The following is a 23,081-nucleotide window of genomic DNA, read 5'->3' on the forward strand; positions in this document are numbered from 1 at the left end:
CATTCTAGTGTGGGAACAATGCTCCTTGGGGCTTCCACCTTGGCTCATTAGCCCCAAGACCTGGCCCCGCCCAACAGCCTACAGGCACCAGTGCTGGGAAGCCTCAGGCCAAACAACTAACTAGGCAGGGACACAGCCCCACCCATTAGCAGACGGGCTGCCTGAAGAGTTCCTGAGCGCACAGCCACCTCTAGATACGACCCTGTCCACCAGAGGGCCAAGACCCAGCTCCACCCAGCAGTGGAAGCCTGCACCAGCTTCTAGACCAGCCTCACCCACCAGGGGGCAGACACCAGACAGAAAAAAAAACACAATCCAGGCGCCGAAAGCCACTTGTTTTTCTTCTCTGCAGAGGAGGCTGCACAGTTGGGAAGCCCAGGGGTGCTCCTTCTGTTCTTTCAGGCTCCCGGACTTGTACCAGTGCACTCTGCGAACCAGCTGTGCCCCAGCGGTGCAAGGGAGCGCCCACCCTGGGGGCCAGGCAATTGCTTGGCACTTAAAAAAACTTTCTGGAGGGCTCCGGGAGCATTGTAGGGGTTCGGAAGTGGGTCTCGGAGGCTCCCCCAACCTTGACTGCATTTGTGTGCAGCTGAGTGCGAGGCCAGTGTCCAGTGAGGGACAGGGGTTGCTCGTGTGTGATGTCAGAAGAGAGGCTGGACCGAGGGTGCAAAGTGGGAGGGAGAGGAGGAGCCCGTTTAGGACCGAGATCACAGGATGTTTCCGGCTTTAAATTGAAAGGAGAGGGGTGCCCCCCAACCCTTGTAATAACTGTGGGCTGCAAGGGTGTTCTTAGATTCTGGTATTTAGGTTATTTTCTTTTGTGTACTAAAATAACGCTGCAATAAACATTTGTACATGTCTCTGGGTACACATGTGTGAAAGCTTACCTGTGTATGGGAGCCAGAAGTGTGGTTGCTATGTTACAGGAATAAGTCTTCAACTTTACTAAACAAAATCACTCCCTGCACTTCAGAGAAGCATTTTTCTTCTCCGTTTTATTCATTCAGGGTTTGCATTTCACCTCTCCTTCCTCAGGGTATTACTAATGGCCCCAGACCCAGAGAAGGAATCTGCCTTGGCTTCCTTCTATTTGACAGAACCCTGGCAGAAGGGTCTGAGAGGGACCAGAGTGTGCTTGATAAAGTTACAGCAGGTCTCTGGTCCTGCTTAATTTTGGGAGTTGGTAGCATCATATGTCTGAAGGCCAGTGTTTCATGGGGGATGAAGCAGTCTTCTCTCTTACTGAATCAGTTGAGTTACAAATTTTTTCAGATGCTCCTTATACTGTTACTGCCAAGATCTCCTTTGCCCAGCTCTGTGTGGTTCCTTGAGGCCTGGAAGCTTTGGGACTTTCCAAGCTTGAGGCATTGGACTCTTTACCAGGCTGGTTTCCCCAGAGCCAAAAAGCTCCAGCCCGCTCATCTGAGGTCCTGCCACCTCTCACCTCCCCAGGGTTCTGCCAGGGATCCTGCATCAGTCCATACCTTGAGGGGTGCCCACCAACATTTGCTTTCTTTTTTGTTTCAGAGACTCTCTCTTTTGAGACAAACAGACAGACACACACACACACAGACCTCAATGAGCTTAGATTCCCACAAAAGGCACGAAGAGAAGCTATCTCCCAGCATGGATCCCCATGGCTGAACCCAGTACAGAGGGAAGAACGGCCTTCAGGGGCAGCACAATGGCTGGGAGACCACAAACCCTGTCTCCGGTTCCAAGACAGTGAACGGCAGTCCTGAAAACAACCCGAGGCCCAACTTCCCAACAATCTTGGCACAATCTTTTCATCTTAACTAGATGAAATTGTATTCATTTATTTCTCTAGGACGATAACGTGACTTTTTGTGCACCCAAGAAGTTGAGCGGGCCATCCCCGTTATACTGTGTTATTTTAAAGTTTATTCACTACAACTCTGTGAGGTAGGCAATATGGTTCCCATTTTTCAGGTGGGGAAAGCGAGGCCTAGTGAGGCAAAATAACCTGCCCAAGGGGCAGGGCTGTGACTTGAACGACAGCAGTCCTGATTCCCCAAGGCCCATATTCTAACTTGCCACCCAAACTCCTTGGGCATAAGCACAGGACAAAGCTGGGGAAACGCTTACCCAGCTTCCTGTCCATCCATGCCTTCCTGAACTGCCTGACCAACCCCCATGGTGACCCGGGACAAGTGATGCCAGGAATCTTAGCATCCTGCTTGGGATACACTTCTTATATATCTGAATGCTTTGAATCACTCACTCTGACAAACGCTGCCGCTTCGGTTGCATTTTCTTACCGGCTTTTGTACTTATCCCCTTCACATCGAGCATGTGCTGTCCCTGTTCACCAGCGCCCGTTCTTTTGGGGAAGCCGGGCTCATTGCCCTAGAAACATGCCCCAGGACTGAATCTTCCCTTATAACAAACTATGAAGCAGGAGTCATCCAGTATTTTTAAAATCCAGGTCTCTATTTTTCCTGTGCAAACATGAATGTAGGCAAAATTAATAGTCAAAAGGCTTTTTAAAATATATGCATTTTGATAACACGTTGCTAGTTACATTTTGCTGTTGATATGAGCTTGGATCACACTTTCCTTTAATAGGCCTTTGAAATTCCTTTTAGAAAGTTAAAATGGTCAAATGGTCCATAGTAAAAACCAGAAGAGACCCATGTAAATCCAAAATACATACTTGAAAAGGCAGCACCTTTTGGATGAACTACATTAGGGCCGAGTTATGTAGAATATGGATTATGTAACAGTGGACCACAGAGACTTCAAAGCAAATGGGGCATCTTGTCCGAGAACAAGAGAGAACAGGAAGAAAGAAGAGGAGAAGGAAGAGAATAGAAAGAAGGAAGAAGAAGGGGAGACAGAGACAGAGAGGTTGATGGAAAAGAGGATCAGGAAAACCTACATATACGGCTTCTCTGCATCGGGAGAGTGACTCGTCTTTGGGTAATTTACAATGTGTATTAAGCAAAGGATGGACCATTAAGGTAATAATTCACAAACATAGAACCCAAATCTAGAGATATCTTATATAAAATGTTAATGCAATACTACTTACTGGATTAGACAAAAAGAGCTAGGTTCTACACTCTGCACATTTTCAGCTAAGAGCTTTGCCTCAGGATGTAATTCCAAGGGAGAGCAAGGCTTCCTCTTCAGGGGTCAAGGAGCAGTTTGCAAAGACATGGCCTAAGGGTCTCATCTCCTAAAAGTCCTAGTGGTCAGCTTGTTTGGCTTAGGACCCCATTCCAGCCTCCAACCTGGGAGCCTTTCCCCTCCACATAAGTCTCCCCACCAAGTCAGAACAGGCTGCCCCAGAACCCTGACTCAGGTACCAGGAGAGAGGTTGTCTTTGAACCCCGCTGGCGAGTTAGGAGATGTCTCTTTCCCTAACGGAGATGCTCTTTTCTATGAAACAGATTCCGGTTTCACAGCAGCTGGATGGCAGGGAGCCTGGATTTGCTTCTCAGACTCGAAGTGACCTCAACTGGGGCGACCTGGCTTTATCCCTTGTGCTTGTTGCAGCACCAATGGCCAGGGTTTCTAGCATCCCAAAGAGCACACGAGGATATACCAGAGTCAGAAACAAGCCCCAAACCGTCTCATGTATTGAATTTGAGTTACCACATGTACTTCAGATTCTGTTACATCCCCCTCGGCAAAAGGGGGTGAAGTGAGGGGCAGAAGCGGGTGGGTGACTAAATCATCTTCCACTTATAAAAAAAAAAAATGAAGTTCAAAAGTCTAAAAATTCTCTGTGGATAAAAATTAAAAGAGTTCTGTGCTCACACTTTCATACTCTTGAGCAGGGGACACCCCACACTTCACAAAGCCCTGCTGCATGCAGTGCTTCTTGTGGAGCTCACAGCAACCTGCCACTTAACTGGGGCAGATGGAAAGAGTCCCGTTTTCTAGATGAGGAAACTGAGGCCATGCAGCTCGCAAAGGGTAAGAAAAGCTGGAACTCAGCCCTGGCCAAGTCCCACGCCGTGCAGCATCACACTGACAGCTGGCTCTGGGAAGCGGGAGACAGACATCTGCGTCTTCACTGTTGTTTGGCCTCTGTTTGTGGAGCATCCCCGTCAGGCGGGAGGCCGATCTTTACCTGGTTTTCCAGTTGGCTGAGCCGCTGTTTCACTTTCATCTGGGTGGCACTGTACTCAGCCAGGAGCCGTGCAAACCTGGTCTGCAGGGTGTCCAGGGAGGACTCCAGATGCTCCACTTTCTCCTCGATGCCCTGGGGGTCCGCCCCGGCCTTGGCCAGTTCCTCGTCGATCAGGTTGTCCTTCATCAGGATCTGCCGCCCCTTCTCCTCCAGCGCCTTCTTGGCCTCAGGGTATTCAGTGAGCGCCTCCATCAGATCGTCCCTGGAGAGGCAGAACAGGTCCGAGTAACCGAGGCTCCTGATGTTGGCCGTCCTGCGGTTCCCCGACTTGCTCCCCTTGATGTTCAAGATGCTGATCTCGCCAAAGTAACTCCCATCGCTGAGGACCACGAACTGGGTGACCCCATCCTCGGCCACCACAGCCAGCTTGCCCTCCTTGATGATGTACATCTCCCTCCCTATGTCCCCCTTCTTGCAGATGTAATCCCCGGGGCTGAACACCGCGGGCCGCAGCTTCAGCACCAGCTCCACCAGCAGCCCCGCCTCGCAGTCCTGGAAGATGCGGACCTTCCTCAGAGTGTCCAGGTGCACGCTGATGGCGATCTCGGCCCTCAGCTTGTCGGGGAGGCACTTGAGCACCTCCCTCTCATCCACCGTCTTCTTGTTGGCCCACAGGTAGTCGAACCACCGGATCACCCGTGTCTCCAAGTCCTTGGTCACCTTGCGGAATTGCATGTACTGCTTGACGGAGTCACTCTTGGCCTGGAACTCAGCCTGCGAAGCGTTCATGTGTGAGATCATGGAGCCCACGTTGCCCACAATGGTGGCAAAAATCAGGACACCCACCAGGAAGTCGAGGACCACAAAAAGATACTCCTCATCTTTCACGGGGGGTGGGGTCTCGCCGATGGTGGTCAGGGTCAAGGTAGACCAGTAGAGGCTGTAGATGTACTTCCTGGAGAGGCGCCCATACTCTGGGTTTGAGATGTTTGGGTAGACCCAGGAGTCGGTCCCAAAACCAATGAACTTGGAAATGGCAAAGTAGAGGCAGGCATTCCAGTGGACGATGATGAGGATGTACAAGACCAAGTTCCCAATCCTGAACACGTTGGGGTAGTTGGTCCTCGTCTCTGTGCGGTCAAAGAACTCGAAGAGCCGGGCCAACTTTAGTAGGCGGTTGAACCTCAGCTCTGGGTAGTTCATGCCCAGCTTAAAATAAGCCAGGTCCGTGGGGACCAGGGACAACATGTCCAGCTTGAAGTGCAAGGTCTTTGTGTAGTGCTTCCACAGCCGGTTGGCATCCGTGACCAACAAGCCTTGCTCCAGGAAGCCTGATGAAGAAGATAGATCACGTGGGCATCAAAGAGGCCTTTTTATGACCATGGCCCGCAGAAAGGTATCTCACCTCAAGACCACACAAAACGTGGTTATACACAGATAAAAGAAACAACTTCCACAAACCACACATACCAATACTACAGGAAATGCACTCTGGTATTTTCTATTCAACGATCTGATCTATTTTATTCAATTAAAAACCTAGATCAGTTAGGTAAATTTGAATGTGGATTGGGTATTTGATGGTAGTAAGGAATGCTTATTAAATTTTCAGAGATAAATGGAAGTTATACTTAAAAAATGGGACCCTAGTTAAGGTTACATGCTAACGTGGTTACTGTCTGAGATTTGCCTTAAAAAACTCCATCCAAGAACAGGGAGTGGGAGGATAAATGAAAAAAGATAAGCAAAATGTTGATAACATTTGGAGCTGGGTAAGCATATGTGGGGATTCATAACACTACAGTCTCAGTTTTGTATATGTTTGAAAATATTAACAATAAAAAATTTGAGGGCTTCCCTGGTTGTGCAGTTGTTAAGAATCTGCCTGTCAATGCAAGGGACATGAGTTCGAGTCCTGGTCCGGGAAGATCCCACATGCCACGGAGCAACTAAGCCCGTGCGCCACAACTACTGAGCCTGCGCCACGACTACTGAGCCTGAGCTCTAGAGCCTGTGAGCCACAGCTACTGAAGCCTGCACGCCTAGAGCTCACACTCCGCAACGTGAGAAGCCACCGCAGTGAGAAGCCCATGCACCGCAACGAAGAGTAGCCCCCACTCGATGCAACTAGACAAAGCCTGCGCATAGCAATGAAGACTGAACGCAGCCAAAAATAAATAAATTTATGAAAAAACATTGAAAACACTGGTCATGGCCTAGCAAACTGACTTTACAAGTCACTGATGGCGTATGACCCATCTTTTTATTTTTTAAACTATGTATTTATTTATTTATTTATGGTTGCATTGGGTCTTTGCTGCGGTGCGTGGGCTTCTCATTGCGGTGGCTTCTCTTGTTGTGGAGCACGGGCTCTAGGCGCGCAGACTTCAGTAGTTGCAGCACGCAGGCTCAGTAGTTGTGGCTCACAGGCTCTGGAGCGCAGGCTCAGTCGTTGTGGCGCACGGGCTTAGTTGCTCCGCGGCATGTGTGATCTTCCCGGACCAGGGCTCGAACCCGTGTCCCCTGCACTGGCAGGCAGACTCTTAACCACTGTGCCACCAGGGAAGTCCCGCAACCTATCTTTTTAAAACCTTGCCCAGGAACACAGTGGTTCTCCTTCCTGGTTGCACATTACTGTCACCCAAGGGGCTCTGTAAACACATGAAGCCTGGGACCCACCCTGGTCTGGAGATGGGCTGGACCTTGGGAGTCGTGAAGCGTTATTACTGGTGAAATCCACCACATAGGCCATGACCTGCCGTCTCCCTTCGTCCCTCTCTCCCTTCCTTTCCCTCCCTCCCTCTTTCTTCCTTTCTTTCTTTCATTTTCAAACATGCAAAAGAGTAGAGAGACTAATGTAACAAATGCTTTTTAGATCTGGGTGAGCAACAGCAACACACCAAGGACTCTGCAAGTCACAGAGCTGGACCTGCCCCCAGAGTTTGGTCCCATAGGTCTGGGGCATCTCTAACAACTTTCAGGTGATGCTGCTGGTCCAGGGCCACACTTTGAGGGCTAGACCGAGGTAGGATCGCCCCCTCTGTGATAAGCAAACATCAAGTTTGTTGTCACGTTAGGGACACCTGGCTTCACAGCTCCCCATCCCCTATTGGTTTGGTTACACTCGTGTTTATTGAGTGCCTAGATCATTACATTGCACTCGTGCGCCTTGGGACTCCTCAACACCTCCTTAATAATCTTGTCTCAATTCTGACGATTTTTTTCTCCATGGCCTCTTGGTGTCTGTGCCTACCTGTCCCCCTCTCTCTCCCAGCCTTCTGCTGAATCTTAGATTGCCAAGGACAGTACCAAGCACAAAAAGGGGTGGGGTCAATGTCTGGGTGAGGGCTGCCTGTCCCACCGAAGCCTGATTGATGCAGGGAGTCCCCCCAACGAGTCAGCCACCCACAGGGCTCTTGCATCTCCATAGGCTCGTGTAACCATGGAGTGGCAGGCCACCAGGACTGGCCAAGTCACCCAGGCAAGCCTCAAGCTGTGTTCTTGAGATCTTCTAAGTTATGATGCAGGGCACTAATTCTGGAGCAGGGGGGGCACCCATCTGGCCTGCTGGGTGGTGACTGTGGCCTTTAGGCTGGCCACTCAGCATCTCTGGGCCCCAGTTTCTAAAGCAGTAAGATGGAGATAATCAGGCCTACACTTCTTGTCTTCTGCAGCAGTTCTCATGAGAAAACAAGACGTGCTCGGAATGCTCTGTACACCGTGAAGCCACCTTGAGGTTTTGCTGTGATCCAGTGGTTTTTACATCCACAACCATGGCACAGTTTTTAGTTTAAAAATCTTGGAAATGACAAGCAGGGCCTCCACCAGCTTATGTGATGCCTTTGTGCAAATCAGAAAAAGGAGGTCCAAGGAGGCACAGCTTGGAGACTGAGGCATGGGTGGGGCTTTAGCCCCCACTCACAACTAGAGGTGATCTTGTTACCGACTGGTGTCCTTGGACTCTTTAATCAACAGAAATTGATAAGAGTCCAGATGAGGAATTCAGGCCTTTATTGGGACTCATGCTGCAGTACAAGGGAGCGAAAACAGTAACAGGTGGCCTTGCTCGCTCCCTGAGGGGCGGGGGCGAGCTTGTCCCTTAAAGGATGTGGGGGTGGATTGGTGGGTTGGGCTGGAGGGGGGCTTAGGTGGTCTGCACATGCACGTAGTTATTTTTAGTCCTTTACAGATTCTTTGTGTCCTGTCGCTAGAGGAGATGCTTGTCTAGCGGCAAGTGCAAGCACTCTGGTAGAGGGTCCCAGGTCCCAGCCTGTCTTAATCTGAAGGAAGTCATATCCCTCTAGGCCCTGTTTTAGGCTTTAGTTCTGAAACTAATATACATGTAGTATATTACACCTCCTCTAAAAGCCATGGGGTAACATGCCCTGGCTCCTCTCACTGTCCGAGAAGAGGAACTCCAAGGGCTACCATTCTGGATCTCCCTGGACCTGCCCCGTAGCCCCCAGGTGGCCCCCGAATCACGCTGTGGGGTCTGCGGGCCTGGGCCCACTCACCTGTCCGGGCTCGGACTAGCACATCGAAGCCATAGAGGAAGTCGGCTGAGCAGTCCAGGACCAGCCAAAGCATCAGGTGCTCAGACTGAAGCTCATCAAAACAGGCCCTAAACAAGTGTGAGAAGGGGCAGGTGTGTAGGGGGGAGGGAGCAAGGCGGGCAGCAGCTCTGTGCTACAAACCTGGGGTCAGCTCATCCCGCTAACAGCCCAGCCCACAGGGTTGCACCCCAGCATCAGCGTCCCAGCCCCGATGAGGGGACCCAGGCTCTCAGAAGCTTTTCTGTCTCAAGGTCACCGAGCTCCTAAGAAGAGCTGGGACTGACCCCAAAGAGTGGGCCCCATTGCCTTGCAGCAGTAGCGACAAGACTGCTCCCCTCCCCTGGCCGGGGAGCAGTTTATCCAGGCCTCAGACGAAGGGGCTGAGAACTTGCCCTTTCTGGGGCCATTTTAAATGCCAACAAAGATATAACAATTTCTGAGAGATTAACAACAGAACAAGCCACATCCATCCCCACAAATTAGCAGTCTGGGAGCACCCCGAGGCCCCGGCCGCCCTCACAAGAGCAGCAGCTCACCCTGCATCCCAACCGGCTCAGAAAACCCAAGGCCCACAGCCGACAGCCTGAGAACTTCGCCTGGCGCCTGCATCCCTGTCCTGCAGGTCAGCTCAGGAGTGACCCAGCCCCTCCCACTTCCCCTCAGAAGAGCAACGGCTCGCCCTTGCATCTTCCTCGTGCGACTCCGTCAAGGAGGCTCCAAGGTGCCAGGACCATGGTTTTGATCTCAAAGCCAGGCCTCCACCAGTGCTTCAGGGAACCCAGGAGGAACTGAGGCACATGCAGCTGGGTGGTGGCTGCCAGGGACTCAGAGCTCTGTGTTGAGGCCCCGCCCCATGCCCCTACCTGCAAACGAGCAGACACCAGTTGTAGAAGATGGGCACGGCGATGATGGTCAGCCAGTGATAGTACATGTTGTTGGAGGGGTCCACCACGGTGGTGTCCTTCTTTCTGGAAACACCGACACACAAGCAGCGCAGTGCGTTAGAAGACCACAGCTTTGGAAAGGCATAGAGACCCGGCCTAGCTTAGAGACCCCAGGGCAACTGCAGGCTTCAGCTAGAGATGGCTTCCCAGATAGGGTGCTGTCAGTCCCAGGGGGGTCACATGGGTGTCCCTATATGGGTGCCCCCACCCAGGCTGGGAGCAGGGCAGACTCCGAAGGCCTTCTCCCAGCTCAGCACCCCGGGAAGCCACCGGTGACTACAAAACTACAGTGATGACATTCCCATGTCCTGGGGTATCATCCATAGCCTTCAGGGTGCCGAGAAGGAAAATGGAGCACAGTGATGTTGGAACCATCTCGGGGAGCTCTGTGAAAATGCCGACTCCCAGGCCCAGCCAGACCCCTCCAGGACTGGGGTCTGGAAATGTGCATTTAATCACTGTCCTGGGTGGTTCTGAGACAGCTCCTCTCTGGACTGAACTTGGGAGCTTGGGAGCCCAGAGCTCTCCCTTGGGAATGTGCTCTCTCCACCTCACTAACTGCAATCGTGCAGATGTTCTAAAGACATTTCCTGCCTCTCCACCAAAAACCACCAACCCGGGAATCATCGAGGTATGTCAGCCAACACTGAATGGAAGAAATAGCTTAGGGTGCTTTCGGTGTTTATTTTCAGGATTTTCGGAGGATTGGAATTTATAGGCGGTACTGGAGATCTTTCTTTGGGTCCACGCATCTCCTCCCCCACCCCATCTGCCCCCCCATGCCCGCCTAGGCCTGCAGAGCTGCTCCCGCGCCCCAGAGGAGACCCTGAGTTGCCTGTTTTCACCTCAACTCAGCAAGTCCGAGGTCAGCTGCTGATTGGCTGGGCTTTGGACGTGCCCAACGCTCATTGGCACTGGGCTTGGATTAAAGTTTGTGAATATAGTGTTTTCTAGTACCCAGGAAAAGGGCTCCGCGTACTCCACTGTGTGGACGGCCACCTTGTGGGCAAACAGAATGCCCAAGGGGAGGGCACCGGAGCAGGCTCCCAGGGAAGCCCCGAACTGCTCACCTGAGGCTGTAGGCAAACCTGCCTACCTACAAGCCCCCCTTTGGGCTCCCCGACTTTCCCTGCAGAACGAGACCCTCACGTGATCTCAGCAGGCCTGATCCCTGCCTGAGGCCAACTCCTTTTCTGTAGCCCTAAGCAGCCCTCTCTCCAGGGCTGACCCTAAGGCCTGACTGCGTCTCTCTCCTCCCCAGGGCCAGGGCCGGGTGGTGTGGAACCAGGCCTGCTGTGACGATGAAACCCCCTCTTTGGGGGCAGTTTCTCTCAGTACTTACTCCTCCTTTTTTGGGTTTTCCTTTTTCTCTTCCTTTTTTTCTTTCTCCTTTTTCGCCTTGTCACTGGATGACACAGGGTGACATTTAGCAATTTTCATATACCAAGGTCATTACCACGGGGAGAGGGTAGGCCACAGTGACACGGGGGAGAGGGCGTGGTGCAGGAAACCAATCTTTCTAGCACACTGGGATGAAATGAGGTTGTTGATTTCATGAATAATATCATTATTATTATTCCTGAAGGGGGAGGGTACCACCTCCACTGAAGTATCCATTGTATACATTGAAATGTACACAGTGGTTCAGTCTAATATTCTACAATTTCTGACCTATTTCCGTGAGTCCCTAGAAAGTCACAAGCAGCTTGAGACTGGAAACTTTTGAGGTAATGGGAAATAAACCCAAATCCACACCTTTAGGGTGGAAAAGCCACTCAGAGTTTTGGGAGTCACATGGAACGCTCTTTGTTCTGAGGAAAGGGGGTGGCTTTTCCGTTGTTCTGGGGTCACATGAAAACCTGGCCCTTGATGGGAAAGCCAGGGGACAGAAAGGAAGCAAGACCCTTAGGCAGGCACAGGTGTGCTGGGCAGCAGCAAGTCTTCAAGTCGTCTGAGGCAAATGCAGCCACGCTCAGACGCTCCCAGACTTTGCTGGATGTGGCGTTGCAGGTGGGGCCTCGCCCTCCTGTCTGCATGGGCAGGAAGGGCCTGTAAGGGCAGATGTTTCCTCAACGCACAGCTTTACTCTGCTTCCCCTTCTTTATTGCACGTCCTTCATGGGCCGGACACAGTTACAAGGGTTACCTATTAACGGTTAGAGTAGTCCTGCAAGGCACGCATTATTGCCCACTGAACAGCCGAGGAAACAAAGGTGGAGGGTAAAAGGCCCTGCCTGCCTCAGGGCACCCCCGGAATCACCCGCAGGCCCTTCTGATTCCCCTGTTCCTTCCCCTGGAGGAAGGGCGGGCTGAGAAATAAGTGTCTGCTAATTAAACACTCGTTGAAAAGGACCAATGCACTTTACACAGCACTTCCCCAGGAAATAATCAAAGGTGTGTGCAAACATGCATACAGGAGAATCATCACCACCATTATTTCTAAGTCACAGCACAAACAATCTGATCATACAACAGAGGAAATTCTTCAACCACAGAATTCAACCACAGAACAGGACACTGTTTCTATCCTTCAGCTCCAAGCTGGCAGCGTTTCTGCTGCCATAAAATCTTCTAGACCTTAATGGGTCATGTATACCAGAGGGATCCACTCCACTAGACAGAGGCTCATCCACAGATCTTTCTGAGAAATCTCTTCTCTATTTTTGGCCTCTGTTGAGATGAGCCGTGGTTCACACCCTCGGTCTCTTCAGAGGGTCTTTTATGTGACTGAATACTCAGAGCTTTTGATCTTCGAGTTATTAGCAAAAGTTCAGCCGCATCCTTGGCTTTTTCCCGAAGGCAATGCTTTCCTGACAGCGACTTTTTAAAGCTTATTCTCTTTTGCCATCTGAGCAGGCTGAGAACTTCCCAAGTCATCAAGTCTTGTTTCCTTTTCACTTATCAGTTCTTCCCTCAATTTCTTTCTTAAGTTTTACCATCAGCAGCAAGAATAAACCAGGCTGCACCCTCAGTACCTTAGCTTAGAAATGTCCTCAGCGAAATATTCAAGCTCATTGCATACGAATTCTGCTTCCCCCATACTTGCGGGACATAATCCCGCTCAGCTTTTTGCCACTAAACATGAATCCCCTTTCCTTCAGGTTCTAAAAGCCTGCTCCTCACGTCCTTATGAGCCCTCACCGGCAGCACCCCTAAAGTCCAGGTTTCTACTAATAGTCTGTTTCGACCATTTAGGTATTAAGTATGTAGGCAGCTTAGGTTTTTCTCTGGAATGCTCCCCATTTTTCCTTCTGAACCCTCACTGCTATAGTTTTTTTTCTGATGATTGTTCCCCACTTTTTTATATCTTTATTGGAGTAGAATTGCTTTACAATGGTGTGTTAGTTTCTGCTGTACAACAAAGTGAATCAGCTATATATATATATATATATATATATATATATATATATACATATATCCCCATATCCCCTCCCTCCCACCCTCCCTATTCCACCCCTCTAGGTCGTCCCAAGGCATCGAGCTGATCTCCCTGTGCTACTGGTAGAGTCTTTAACATTCATATTTCTTTTAACAACCTGTTCAAAGCAATCTAGGCTTTTTTTAACAAAAACATGCTCCTTAAAATTCTTCTAGATCCTACCTAGGGTCAATTCTGAAGCCACTTCCACATTTTAAGTATTTGTTACAGCAGCACTCCACTTCTGGGGTCGAAAGCTGTGTTATTGATTTTCTACTGTTGCCATAACAAATGACCACAAGTGTAGTATCTTAGAACAACCCAAATTCATTCTCTTACAGTTCTGGAGATTGGAAGAAGTCGTATAATCTGACTGGATGAAAATCAAGGTGCCCTCAGGCTGTGTTCCTTTTTGGAGGCTCTGGAGAGAATCTGTTTCCTGCTCACTGGGATTGCAGGTAGAATCCAGCTCCTTGAAGCTCAGGACCAAGGTTCCTGTTCTCCTGCTGGCTGTAGGTGGAGGGCTATCCCTGGCTTTTGGAGGCTGCTGCATCCGTGGCTCAGGCCTCCCTCCCCGCTTCCTCCATCTTCAAAGCCAGCAATGACAGGACGGTCCCACTCACACGGCGAATCTCTCCTCCTTCCATCTCATATCTCTGACTCACTCTCCTACCTCCCGCTTCTGCCTTTAAGAACTCATGTGATTACATTGGGCCCACCTGGATAATCCAGAATAACCTCTCCATCTGCAGGTCCTTAAATGCAATCACATTTGCAAAGTCTCCTTTGTCATGTAAAATAATCTACTCACGGGTTCCAGGGGTTAGGATGGAAACACTTTTGGTGAGGTTGTGGTAGTGAAATTACTCTGCTTCCCACAGTAGTCAATATTGATTGATCATTTACTATGTACTCGGCACTTCACATATATTAGAACAGTCTTAACACAACTCTGTAAGACGCCAGTTACAATCCCTATTTCACAAGTCCGGAAACTGAGGCACAGAGAGGTCAGGTAACTTGCTCAAGGTCACAAAGCTCTTAGGTGGCTGAGTTGGGATGCAAATGCACTTAACCAGTACATATATTAAACATATTGCATCTGTCTATGTATCTGTGTATCTATGTATCCACGTATCTATCTATTCAATATATACGCCTAGAGAAAACTTGGAGGGATATTTGCCAACATGTGAAGAGGGGTTGTCTCTGATAATGGGGTTCAACTGCTAATGTAAAGTGTACTTTTTTATGGGTGTATGCTCGTGGGTGCTTTTCTGTGTTTTCTAAGTTTTTGACAATGAGCATATTAATAAACTAAGAACAAAAGTTGTTAGAATCTTTAAATGAGAAGAGCAAGGACACTCACCCATCCTCTGTTCTCTTGAAGCTACTGGTTTTTCTGCAGCTGAAGTCTTAATGTCAAGTCACCAGCAGAGGGCGCTGCCCACAAGCTTATCGGGCACACTTAGCCCTGCTGGGAGTTTAATTACACCAGGCTCTGCCACCCTTGTTCAGGATTTGTGGCCCCAGGTTACAAGCTTTGGACTTTCCTCTGGCTACCAACCTGCTGAGGGCCTAGGGAAGACCCCGTGCCATCCAGCTGTGTCCCGGAATCCACCCAGCACTGCCCCAGGGGACCTACACAGAGCTACAAAACGAGGCTGGTTTTGGCTGAGAACAGATTGATCGGGAGAAAGAAACTTTCAGAACCCATGGGACTAAGTGAAAATGCTAGAAATGTGGTGGAAGAATGGGGGAAGGTGTCCATAAGAATTACTTCTGTATCTTTGTACCCAGGTGGCTCCATTTGGGGGCAGCCCCCAATTTGGTCCTTCGGTCCTTGGCTGCAGTGTGGACCCACGATACGAGCCCATCTGAAAAGATTTATAAGAGCCTGATGTAGCTGACGGCATCCACACCATCCTTGCCCACATCCCAGCCCCAGGATGGAGAAGCCTGGAGACCCACCCACAAGACCTCTACCTATGGTTTCTGGTGCCCTGAGCCTTTGCCTGACTGCGGGACTCAACACCAGGTTTCCAAGGGCATCAAACACATATCACAGTAGCTATCATTTTGCAGATTAAATCATTTCATTTTTCTTGACTGTTGGCATTTGGGTCTCTGGATTTCATGTCCCAATTTATGTAAACAAAATGCAACTAAGGGGGAGAGGATGGGGCAGGGATCAACTGGGAGTTTGGGATTAGCAGATGCAAACTATTATATATAGGATGGATAAACAACAAGGTCCTACTGTAGAGCACAGGGAACTATATTCAATATCCTGGGATAAACCATAATGGAAAAGAATCTGAAAAAGAATATACGTATGTGTAACTGAATCACTTTGCTGTATTCCAGAAACTAACACAACATTGTAAACTCACTTCAATTTAAAAAATACATTTAAAAAACAAACAAAAAAGCCCCCAAATGCAACTAAGGTTCACGGAGGGGAAATGGAAAGAAGTTCTATCAGAAGAACAAAGGAAAATAACAAGAAAAAGCCTCGGCACAGTTCTCAGTCGGCTGGAAGTCAAGGAATTGGCATTTCTTGGCTGACACGGATGGTTTTCCCCTAAGCTCCAGCTGAGACCCCCCTCCGCTCCTACCTCCACGGTGTTCTAAAAAGGAAGGCTGGAGAGCGGGACACACACACACACACACACACACACGTGTTCACACACAAACACGGTCACACACATACGCACACTGTCTGCTTGGGCTCTTGGGTGATGTTGCCAGAGTCACACATCAAACCGCTCTGCCCGCTCAGCATCGGGTGGCAGGAAGGAATTACGGTGGGTCACGGTTTCAAGAGGCTAATCTCTGGAACTATTTAAATCTCCTCTTTCCACTGTCCCGATCATGCCCTCCAAATTGGCCTGAATTGGCTTGAAGACAAGGGCACTTCACCGGCACACAGGAGCCTGAGGATGTAGAATGGAAAGTGCATTCTCATCATGAAGGAGATTTATCCACTGCTCTGTAAAGGGACTCCAGCTTTGCACCTTCAGATACATAGCAACAGAGGTGTTAGCACTGAAAATGTTTACCGAGCCAACCCCTTCGCTTTCTAGATGAGAACAATGAGAGACACAGAGATAAAAGGACCTGCCCAAAGAAGTCACACAGACCAGGTCCCTCTCCCCATTTGTCCACAGGGATGGGTTTCCAATGGAAGGAGCAGGACCCTAGAATGGTCTGGTGGGGTTTGGGGGAGGTAGCAGTACAAAGCTGGGGTGTCTACAGGGAGGGGGTTGGCCGCAGGGAGTGGGAGGGGGCAGAGGTACTCACTCCTTCTCTGAGTTGTTGCAGGCATTGGTGTTGCTTCTGGCCAGGGGCCAGTCACTGCGGGGAGGTAAAGAGAGCACAGCATGGGAATCTGAAATCAAGTCCAATTGCTGGGGACCCCTTGCCCCCAGGCAGTTATTCTGGGACTCCCATCCCCTGTCTCACGGGCCTTTCCACACAGCTTGAACAGAGGGAATTGTTATTGTCAGGGACAGACATTGTTTCGTGACTAGTGTTGGTGAACGGGAGAGGATGAACACCTGGGTAAATTGAGGCTTCTGAATAACTGAGGATTAACTCTTTGAATCCCATCCAGCATCCTAGCCTCGATTCCTCTCAATGTCCTCCAGTTTTAGCATGTGCCAGGCAGTGGGCCAGGCACTATGGAGGGGGGGAGCACAGAGACCACCCGGCATGGCGCCTGCCCTTGGGTGCTCCTGGGTGAACAGGCCAAGCTCCTTGGACCAGAATGGACATCGTTAGCAGCAGCAGCAACTTGCTGCCCCCTCTGCAGAGACATGGCTGTCACAGGGCCCTTCCCTTGGAAACCCCATCACAGGGCCCGCTTCCAGTTCTCAGGACAAAAAATGGACTCTTGGGTTTCCCTGGTGGCGCAGTGGTTGGGAATCTGCCTGCCAATGCAGGGGACACGGGTTCAAGCCCTAGTCTGGGAAGATCCCACATGCCGCAGAGCAACTAGGCCCGTGAGCCACAACTACTGAGCCTGCGCGTCTGGAGCTTGTGCTCCGCAACAAGAGAGGCTCCAATAGTGAGAGGCCCGCGCACCGCGATTAAGAGTGGCCCCCGCTTGCCGCAACTAGAGAAAGCCCACGCGCAGCAACGAAGACCCAACACAGCCAAAAATAAATAAATAAATTAATTAAAAAAAAAAAAAAGGGCTCTGGGCAGAGCTGCCCCAGGTTTCAGCCCATCCTCCCCCTTCCCCTGCCCCACATTCATCTTAGAACTCCAGGGCCTGCCATCCCAGATCTATGTGAGAATCTGGTAGAAGGTAAGGGCTGGTTTCACAACCAAGCATGTTTACTGAAAGCTGGATTGGGCAGTACTTGGTGATGTTCTTTAGGAAAAGGCGTGATCTCCCTGAGCTCACCTGCCAGTTCGCATCTTTGACAGCTGGTTTTAGAAAGCCAGCCTGGCCTCACAGGGCTAGAGGGCAGCTTGCCTGTCTGTGGTGACTGCAGACCATTCACAGGACAGGAGACCCCAGGGCCCAGAGCCAGGCGCTGGTGACACTCCAGCCTGACTCTCAGGGCACCTGTTCTATGATGTTGAACATCCAGCCAAATGCCTTTTTGGTACTTCTGCTCATCCCTCCCAAGCCTCCCTCTCCCCATCCAGGATGTGGCTCTAACTGCTTGTTTCAGGATTGGTTCAGATCATCTAAAATTCCCCTGGGGAATCAAAACTGGGAGATTATAGAGGAAAGTTTAGCTCTCTGGGGTGCAGTTGCCCGTGAGCTGCACCATGATCTGCCATAATCTCATCGGGCCAAACCCACAGGAGAACTAAGACCCACCTCTGCATACACTTTGCTTTGCTGATGGGACTTGGCCTTGAAAATTCAAAGTCTTCTTCCCCCAGGAAGCCTCCCTGATTGATCTGTTCCCATCCTGCACCTATGCATTCACCTGCCCACTCTGAACCTTCCAGCAAGTGACCAGGCATTGGTGGCATAGTTGGGGCTTGGTTCTGATGGGGTCAACCCTCCGTTAATCTGGTCACATAGGGAAATGGGCAGAGTCTAATGTTCATCTCCATGAGTCTAAAGTTGTGGAGAAGAAGTTTGATCAATTAAGCCAAGGAAGTCTTTGCTTGCCTAAAAGGAACTGAACCAGCCTGGCTGGCTTGCTAGCAAACCTCCTTTCCTCCCCGACTCTTTCCTCCTCCTCCACCCTCCCTTCGTCCTTAGCTGCCAGCCGTCCTGTCTTTCTGGCTCAGTAGCGAACAGCATGTGGGCCTCATGGTCCTGGTGCTCCCTCACAGCCTGGGATGCCCGGCCCTGGGAACCTGGGATGGCCCTGCACACATCCAGCCAGCACCCAGGCCCTCCACGGTCCCCTTCCCACAGCCCAGGGAGCCCGAGGGTTTATAGTCCAAGCTCATGGGAAAAGGGAGCCTGAGAACGCTGCTCCACTGGGCCTCCGGCTCTCAGCCAGAGATTCTCACACCTTTCCCCAGCAGAGAAGACTAATGTACGTCTCCTAATGTCTCTGGCAAGACATCTCTTTGAACTCTCATAATTTATCTTAAATACGCTTGTACATCTTGCACATTTTGCAATGGACTGCATAACCTGTAATAAACATAACCCCCTGCCCCAAATCTGGAAATAAAATCAAAGCTCCAAAAAAATTCATCTGTTTCCCCTGAGGCTTCATGGCCTTTACTCCCCAGGGGCTTTCTTTGCCTTTTCGAGGGGCCCGCAACCGAGCCCTTCTGTTCCTTTGACTCCAAAACAGACAGCATTTTCTCTAGCAGATTATACAGGGACTGTCTGTTCTGCAACAATCATGCTTCTTTTTTCACACTTTACGTCTTCTAAACCCTGGCATAACCTAGAGAATTCAGCCAAAAGATCTTTTTCAAGCCCCTTTTTCCTTAAAACAGGTTCTGAGCAAGTGTCCTCCTGTTTGTGAGGCTGAGAGGAGGTCTGCTTCCCCTGAACGTGTTACCTCTTCTCCCCCAACTGCCCCAAGGGTCCTAAAGAGACCCTCTGCTGTTCAGTGACAATGGATTCAACCCACGGTCGCCCAGTGGTCTCCCCGCCCACCAGAGGCTGGGGTGGCTTCTCAAGAACACGAGAAGAGGGGGAGGGGAGGCAGCAGCTCTGTGCGGGGGGGGGCAGGGGTGTTGGGGGGTGTCAGTCCAGCCCCTGCAGATTTCTCTACTTGCAGGCACCAGACAGCACCAGCCACAAGCTCCCCACTGGGCAGGGGGCCGTGCAAGGTGCTCAGAGCCCTTGTTCTGCAGACCCTTATCCTACTAGAAAGCAGACACTTTCCTCATCCCCCACCCTACTCCCACCTACTGTGCTCCCCACGGTTCTTAAACCAACCTGGGGCGAGGATGGTTCCCCTTCAAAGTTCTAACCAACCTTTGGACCTTTTCCCCAGAAGAATGTACGTATACCCATCCATAAAATTGTGGGTACCATCTAGGTACTCCCTGAGGTTCGTGGTACAAAAGCCCCAGTTTTTTAGCAAGGTGGGTCACAGTGCAAGGTGAGTAGGATGAGGGTCCTTTAACGGAGAGATTGGTGAGGCTAACGTCCCGGGTGCGGTTCTGAGAGCACCAACTCCAGGGGGCGCTAGCGGGAGCTCCGCGGAGGACAGGGTCAGCTGCCCATGAGGCCGGGGCCTCTGGTTAAAGGGTTTCCGCTCCCGCAGGGCTTCTTGGGCTCGTGTGGAGACTCCTAGAGCATGAGTGTTCCCCCAGGACAGACCCCTTCTTCAGGGAACAGCTGAGGGACTGGTGCTCCTGGCCACCCGGGGGGCGGCGGGTATCCACGCTGCACGGAGGGGGCAGCAGGTGCTTCCCTCCCCGTTTGGGGCAGGCAGCCCCGCCTCCCTTACCTTCTCCCTCTGTCTGGCGGCTCCTGGCTGCCCGCGTTGTTCTGGACATGGCTTTCGCGGCTAGACACCTCCTTAAGCTCGGCTCCGTGGAAACGCTCCAGGAAAGAGTCAGGCCTCTGGTCCTCGTGGCGTAAGTGACTGGCGGCCCAGGCACACAGCGAGGTGATGAGGCGTGACAACCTGGAAGGGCACAGACCCGCAGCGAGGCCGGTGCGGAAGGAGACGTAAGCCCCCTCCCAGGGGGCTGGGGCAGGGGCAGAGATGCCGGCAGGATGTGGGTCCCAGGGCCAGTCTCAGGTTTGCACGCCACCCCCTGCCCCCACTCGCCAGAGCCTTTTCTTCCCTCCACCTCTGCCACCTGGGACGGAGCTTCCTCCATAAGGGACATTTCTTCATTATGGCTTTGTCCCTTTAACACCTGGACTCCATCAAAGGCACGATCCTGCCAATGGGCCATTTAGCAAGCTTTTCTGCTCATCTTTCCTTCTGCCCCATGTAGAGCTCTTTGTTACGACTGGTAAGCATAGGCACAGTAAAAAATACAATTTCCGAATAGTGATAAAATTCAGAGCAAGGTATAAAGGAACAAGCACCCAGATACAACCTAGGTTCTTTCCCCAACCCTCGTCCTATGAATCGCTCTTCATACAAACTCTTGTTTTCTCCCCAGCCCTGTGCAGAAGTTCCTGTGCAATGTGCCCTGATCTCTCTCCTGGAGCGGACGCCACCCGGGCCGCAAGCACCTGAGACCAGGCAGTCCACGCCCAGAGCTCATCTTAGCTTCAGTTTTCTGTAAAAAAGCTTCCCTCAGCCCTGCCTCTTGCTTCCCCGTCTTGGCCAGGGGGGAACGGAAAGACAGACTCAACTATTTCTTGGAGTTCAGCTTTCCTGCCTGGGCACCCACTGTGCACGCCACTGTCCCCAAGAAATCAGTTCTGAGCAACCTGGCATGGAGTCATGAATTGTCACATACCTTGATCCCCATCACACACTTGTGACCATAGCCTAAGGGAATAAGTTGAAGTGAGGCAACATGCCACGCACAGAGATGCTCACAGCGGCCACTGCAGATGAATGGCAAGGTGCCTGCCCAGCCCAACCTCTCCGCTCTGACACTCCCCACACCCACGTCCTCCCTCTGCTGAGGGAGAGAAACAAGGTCATACTCCCCGGAGCTCCAGCCTCAGCCAACAGGCTCGGGGATGGACGACTGACCCACAGAGTCACTCAAGCCTCGGAACTAAAAACCACTCCAAGATGGGGTTGGGTGTTTCAACTCAGGATCATATGGTGAAGGCTGTGTTCAGCCTGTGCCTGCTGAGGTGTGAGCCGAGAAAGCCAGAAACGTAGGAGGCACGCAGGCAAAAAGCACACAGATCACGAAATGTTGCTAGAGAAACGAGAGAGGGAAGGCAGCTGCTTCCCCACGGCCCCTTATGAGCCCCACTGGCTCCGTTTCCACAAGGTGGCCTGGATCTTCGCTTACACCAGCCCCTGCCCCAGCCCTACCCTTTTCATTTGAGCTAGTTGAAGGCGTTCTCTAACTTACGATCAACAGGCCTTTTATTAGCAAGATATTTTATTAGTAAGACAAAAAACACTGGAAATCACTTAAATGCCCAGCTGTAAGTGGCTAGTGAAATAAATAATCCTCCACAATGAAAAACATGAAGAATAACTAGATAAATTAATTTTTTTGCAATACTCTTAAGCAAAACCTGTAGAACACGTGACTGTATGAAACTCTGGCTTTGGTAAAAAAAAAAAAAATATCAGTGGAAGGAAATAATGAGCCCAACATTTGTTGAGCGCCCGTCGTGGGGCAGGAGTGGGCCCTGCCGCAGCCCTCATGTTACTAGATGCATCTTTAGATGAGACGTGAAAGGTGAAATGACTTCCTCCAGGTGGTACAGCTACTGAAGCCGGAGGACAGATGTCATCAGAAGGGAGACAGAGCTCGGAGCCTAGTTAATCTTTCAAATACTTTTGCGAGGACGTAAGCTATGAAGTCTAGACCCATACGAGTGAGGACCTGCCAGGGGCTATTTCCGACAGAGCCACGATTGCCCTCTGTGTGCCACCGTGATCCACCCAACGGTCTCCCACGGCTGGCTGATCTTTCTTCTGAATTCTTTTCTGAAACTTCTCTGGTTGGCTTTTTTTTTCTTGAATTCTTCCAGAATTGAGCAAGTACCTCAATACCACTTTTTATGAGAGCAATTTCAGATAGAGGCAGTTTTTCTTAGACTTTTCTGAGCTCAGAACACCTGACCCAAGAGGAAATGACTCCCTGATAGATTTCTGACTCCGCTTCTCCTGCCCCTTTCTTCTCCAAATCTGCAACCCTACCCTCAACCACCATTTCTTCCTGAGACTTATCTACCTTCTTTCTGCCTCCGTCTGACCTTTCCCAAGGTGAGGGCTGAGACCGGTCGGTTACCTGGCGGGCCCCTGGCTGGTGAAGGAGCTTCGCTTGGATTCAGCCAGTCCTCTGGTCTCCATGGTGATGCCTTCTTGCAGTTCTGCCGGTGTCTCCTCATATGGCAAGTGGGTCCTAGGAAATCAAATATACAGCAAGCAAAATTGATTTCAAGCTCATCTTTGACATTGATTTCCAACCTCCTGGACACGTTGAGGACTGAGATGGCCAGATGCCCTGCTTAAAGAGGAAAGCTACTGTCACAGATCCTCACCCCAGAGCTCCCCACTTCAGTTCATACTCCAGCAGCAGCCAGCAGGTCCTGGCTTTCAGGAGAAAGTGGCTTTTCCTTTATGACAAGGAGGCTACTGCCCATAGCCCAGGTGAAAAGGGCAAGCCAGCAGCAAATGGTCCTTATTAGAGCACTGGGGGCGGGGTGGTGGTGGGGAGGTCCCGGACCTGCATCTGGAGCCACAGCAGCTGTTTCCATGCAAGGATTCCAGAACAAGGATTTTGGTTCACACACATCTCTGCATACTGAAATCCCATCTCCTAAAGTCGGATCAAGTGCCGCCTCCTTCAAGAGGTCTTCCCTCGCCCTCTGTCGTAGTGTGTGGGTACTGCGGGAGCCCACTGGTTAAGAGGAGGGTCCGGCGATACTGTAAGGAATTGGCCTAGCCCTCCACGTGCATTTGTGCAGTGCTTTCAAATGAAAATCCATTTCTGCTGTGCCCTTTTGCCAAGCCCTAACCCGTG

The 23,081-nt window shown here is 50.9% G+C and overlaps 1 protein-coding gene across 2 annotated transcripts in view; it reads right to left on the reverse strand.

Annotated features, from left to right (window-relative positions):
• Positions 1-2,438: 2,438 nt before the first annotated feature.
• The window catches only part of CNGA3 (cyclic nucleotide gated channel alpha 3), a 44,621-nt gene continuing 23,978 nt past the window's right edge, over positions 2,439-23,081 (reverse strand). The window contains exons 3-9 of one of the 2 annotated variants that reach the window (XM_029232294.1): positions 22,347-22,460; positions 19,907-20,086; positions 16,317-16,370; positions 10,935-11,001; positions 9,516-9,620; positions 8,614-8,720; positions 2,439-5,430 (exon numbers count right to left, since the gene is read on the reverse strand). In XM_029232294.1, the coding sequence (XP_029088127.1) occupies positions 4,040-5,430; positions 8,614-8,720; positions 9,516-9,620; positions 10,935-11,001; positions 16,317-16,370; positions 19,907-20,086; positions 22,347-22,446 (2,004 nt within the window). In that variant the 5' untranslated portion in view covers positions 22,447-22,460 and the 3' untranslated portion in view covers positions 2,439-4,039. The remainder of the gene's footprint in view (positions 5,431-8,613; positions 8,721-9,515; positions 9,621-10,934; positions 11,002-16,316; positions 16,371-19,906; positions 20,087-22,346; positions 22,461-23,081) is intronic. The other variant, XM_029232293.1, reaches the window with a different exon arrangement.

This window comes from Monodon monoceros, unplaced genomic scaffold, assembly GCF_005190385.1.
Source record: "Monodon monoceros isolate NGI ecotype Baffin Bay Population unplaced genomic scaffold, NGI_Narwhal_1 Super_Scaffold_19, whole genome shotgun sequence".
NCBI lineage: Eukaryota > Metazoa > Chordata > Mammalia > Artiodactyla > Monodontidae > Monodon > Monodon monoceros.